General features: G+C 45.6%; 1 protein-coding gene across 2 annotated transcripts in view; it reads left to right on the top strand.

The window, feature by feature from the left end:
* SKAP2 (src kinase associated phosphoprotein 2) overlaps positions 1-4,462 on the top strand; it is a 226,835-nt gene that overhangs the window by 311 nt on the left and 222,062 nt on the right. For both annotated transcript variants that reach the window (XM_019508620.1, XM_019508621.1), the window contains exon 2: positions 14-74. In XM_019508620.1, the coding sequence (XP_019364165.1) occupies positions 26-74 (49 nt within the window). In that variant the 5' untranslated portion in view covers positions 14-25. The remainder of the gene's footprint in view (positions 1-13; positions 75-4,462) is intronic.

Below are 4,462 nucleotides of genomic sequence, written 5' to 3'. Positions count from 1 at the left end.
CATCCCCACCCCTGCCCCGCTCAGCATGAGCGTCTCCTCCGCCGTCCCCGAGGACATCAGCAGCCTCCTGGCAGGTAACGGGCGGGGCGGGGCGGGGCGGGGTGAGGTGAGGTGAGGTGAGGTGAGGGGCGCAGCCGCGCTTTGTCCGGGCTGTCCGCGGCTCGGCGCCGCCTCCTGCCTTTGAAAGTTTCCCGCTAGCGGAGAGAGGTGGCGGCGGGAAATGCAGCCTCCGGCCGGGCTGTAGCAGGGGGGCGCCCGGCGCGGGCTCAGGTGCAGCGCTCTGTGTCCGGACCTTCCCCGGGCCCGGGGCCGCTCGGAGGAGGCGGGGGCTGGCACCGGGCAGAAGGCGCCGGTGGGGAAAGGATGCGCCCCTTGCAAAACAGCTGCACCTCGGCGCAGCGTCTCGGGACTTGTTAGCTCTGCAAACTTTGCATGCGATGCCTGTCACCATTGTTAGCAGACAAGTGTTGGTATTTGCATGGCAGTGCGGAAGTGTGCGATGCCCACCCGGTCCGGAGCGATGTCTCATCACAAAAGCCTTCTAAGGGTTGTGCCCGGAAGAGAAGCTTTAAAAGCAATGTATTTCCTTCCTGGCTGGTCCTTAATAGGGCTTTGTGTTACTGTTCACCATTGAGTTGCACGCTTGACTCTTTTTTTTTTTTTCTTTTAAAATTACTTAAAAATCAAAATTGATCTGAGCGCTTGGACAACTTCAGTATGCGGGTGCGTATCGTCCTCTGGTCAAGTGCTGGAGCACGTGTGTCTGTTCCTCACTGCTGCCAACATCTGTGTGACTGGTTACAGCTGCTTCATTCAACCACATTGTTCAACTTTCTGCTTCTCAAACTAGGAAGTTCAGCGCAGGGCGCCTGGAGATGAGGCTTCCTTTCCAGAAGTACTCAGAACCCACATCTCCTATTCAGCACTGGTTCAGTTCAGCACCTCTTACTATTGGGATACTTATTCAGGTGCTTGATACTAAGTGCTCAATTTGAGGAGAAAAAAAAGAAAAATCCGACTCGGAAAGCTTCAGCCTGTCTTCAAAATGAGAGTAGTATTGATACAGGGGGAAATTGTAGGGAGGTCACTAGCAGTTCTGAAAATATTGTGGTGTACCATACCTCCCTCTCCCACACCCTGTTTTCTTTTTTTCAGTAAAAAGCTATGTGACAGGCTGCAAGAAGGAAGCCTGTCATGTGGGATGGCGAGAGGCTATCAGCCTTGTAGAAATAGCCTACTTTCCACTTCCAAACCTGGACAATTCCTAGGGGCCCACACAGACATTTTTTGGAGTTCTGCAGGAGTATGAAGGCCATCCTGATGGAAGTCCATCTGCCTCAGCTGTCTCTGACACTTGAACCTTTCTCTTCTACTTGGCTGTGCTGTTACTGGTGACATCCCATATACACAGAACGTGAGGGAGTCATTTCTGGAGGGTCTCATTGATTACAGAAGCATTGTAATGTACAGGTCACTGTATGGCAGTATCCCCTGAATCCGATTAAGTCCTAGCTCTTCTAGAACAGATGCCCGCACTATTAGTAATGCCCAAATTAAAGGATAGAAAGTACTGAAAAAATTACTAGTTGTAATGTTTTTTAAAACAACTCTTTTAATTAGAAGTAAGTACTGTAAAATATCAAAAAAAGTGAAAAAATATCTAACTGTCTAACTTTATGGAATGCATGCTTGCAATGTAATGTACACTAATATGTATTCAGTACTTTAAAAACTTATCCAGTTAATTGTGCTTCTGGGCTGAGTAAAATATCTGTGCAGCTGAGACACGCTTCTGTGGGTCGGACAGGATTCGTAACAAATATAGAAGGGCACGGGGAAAGTAATAACTGGCCTTTTTTGGCTAACTTACTGGGATGTGTCTTTGCTGAATTGGACGAGGGGAGAAAAAGGGCTTGTCTACACTATGGAGCATTGTCATTATATCTGTGTTAGCAGAGCCCCCTAGTGAAGATGCAGTGTATGCTGAAAGAAGGGGATTTTTGTTGGCATAGTTCCACCTCCCACCCGTGAAAACAAAAGTCCTGTTTATTGGCGTAGCTGTGTCCATAGCAGGGATTTTGCTGTTTAGCTTAAAATTTGACTAATATTCTTGTATGACAGGATCACTACTATTAACATTCATCTCCCTCCTGCCCCAAAACATTATGTTAAAAAAACTGTCTTTAGGTTGCAAACTAAAAGACCTGAAAGTTGAGAACTATCAGAGTTAAGGTTGCACAAGAAAAATCAGTCGCCTCTCTTGCACGTATACATTATAGTATACTCTTTAATCATGTGATTATACAGTATTTTTGCACAGAATTCGCGGCTCCTTCTGTATGAAGGATTACTGGTGCTTGAGAAGAGAAGCAGCTGTATTCAGTGTTTTATCTTCAGCTTTAAGTTAGTGGCTTTTGCCTTTTTTTACTTCACATCAGACAAAGGATGCAGGGAATATGGATAGTATTTTTTTCCTGATGGCATTTTCTAGGATGTTTGTTAATGTAATGTCTGAGTGGCTTGCAAATGTTACTAAATTTGTCATCACTGTGAAGTTGGAGAGTATTATTTATCCCCCTTTTTCTCAGTTTCCTCACTTGTAAGAGACATGGTCGAGGCCACAAGTTAAATCGGTTGCAAAGCTGGATCAGAACTCATATGTTTGTTCGTTTAGGCTAGGGATGTGAAACACATTGGGTCCTCCAGCCTGGAGCTAGACTTGTCTCTGGGGGCAGTAGTAGGCTGAGTGGCATCAGGGAGCACTGGGGATTAATGCAGCTGTCACTTGCCCCACCACTGTTGAAATGTGTCCCCGGTGGGGCTTCACACCCCAGAATTCAGTGACAGCCAGGAATTTAGGGGCAGGGCCTCTTTCAGGAGTCCCATGCTGTGTATTTGACACCCCAGCTCTAGTCGGTACCCTTTATTTTTTTTTTTATTTTTTTTTTTCCACCAGTAGCGATTCTGTTGTCTTAATGTAGTTGTAACTGTTCATCTTTACTTCATATCAGACTTCAGATGAGGAACATGAAGTTTGTGGCCAGTTATGAAAAGTTTGACTGATCACACAGGAACTCTGGCCAAGGCAGGGTTAGAACTAAGTTTGCCGGAGTGGCAGTCACTTCCCTTTAACCACATGACCTATTTTTCTTTTCATGCTCTCATTGTCTGCAACCCTTCCAAGTTCTGCAACAAATGAAGTAAGTATCATACCAACTTTCTCACTCACTGTATAATACTAATTGTTTCCCAGTGCACTGTCCATCTAGAGCACTGAATAAGGCAGGGGCCTCAGTGGGGAAAAATAGTGTGTGCAACATATAATTAAAGGCAAAATTAAGGTTGAACAGGAAACTCCCTAACTTTTGACTCCTTTATTAGGTACCTAACGTAGCTTCTGCTGTGTGCAACTGTAATGATCCTAGTAATCGTGTATTAGTGGAGCCTACATTTTATGCAGACTTTGCAGTTACATTACTTGGCAGTAAAAGAACACTTCTTTTAGGTTGTGAGAAGACTTACTGTAGTAACATGATAGTTCCAGGGGATAGTTGGGGTAACCCTGTCCAGTGGGCATGCACTTTTTTTTTCTCTTCCGTTCTCTTCTCTGAGTGGGAGGCTGAGTTCTTTCCCCTGGCAGTACCTTGAGAGAGACATTAGATCCCTCCAAGCATGTGCTTGGCTTATATTAAGAGTGAGATTCCACCCATGTGCTCTCTTTCCTATTCCTCCATTTCCCTTGGAAAGTGTGTGTGTGTGTGTGTGTGTGTGTGTGCGCGTGCGCGCCTTGCACACACACCATACCATAGGAGCGATGGGTGGGACTTGTTTTGGGGAGAGGGAGCAGAGGGAAGAGGGAGGCTATTTGTTCTTGCCTCTCTTGAAACCGTCTGTACTTGGAGTTCCCAATGCATTGTCTTCTGATAATGCTACTTTGGTGGCAGTGTGGGCCTGGTGTTAGATTCTATTCCCAGTTGTTATTTGGGCATACTACTAAATTGTTGCTGTTTTTGCCAGTTTCCTTCTGTTGCTTGCATTCTTCAAAAATGTATTTCCCAGCAATACTTCAACAGAATTTCATTGTTTAAAGAAAAGTCACTTTGCCAGCCTGAGGATTTTTGCCCCATTGAAATTCAAAGGGATTTTGCAGATACGAGAGGTGTTCACACTTTCCAGAAAGGTCAATGTTTTGTATAGGAAACCCTCGCTATTTGCTTGTTCAACATTTGCGGTTTCAAATGTTTGCTAATGCCGAACCTGCATCTTAAATAGATTCATAGATGTAGGGTCGGAATGGACCTAAGTAGATCTTCAAGTCTCCTTGGCAGGAGAGAATACTGGGCTCATATGACCCCAGCTAGGTAATTATCAAGCCTCTTAAAGACCCCCAAGGTAGGAGCCACCACCACGTCCCTTGGAAGTTGGTTCCAGATCGTAGCTGCCCTGACTGTGAAGTAGTGTC

The sequence above is a fragment of the Gavialis gangeticus genome, unplaced genomic scaffold, assembly GCF_001723915.1.
Source record: "Gavialis gangeticus isolate Ggan-Ray unplaced genomic scaffold, GavGan_comp1, whole genome shotgun sequence".
Classification (NCBI taxonomy): domain Eukaryota; kingdom Metazoa; phylum Chordata; order Crocodylia; family Gavialidae; genus Gavialis; species Gavialis gangeticus.
This window is presented reverse-complemented; position numbering and strand designations above follow the sequence as displayed.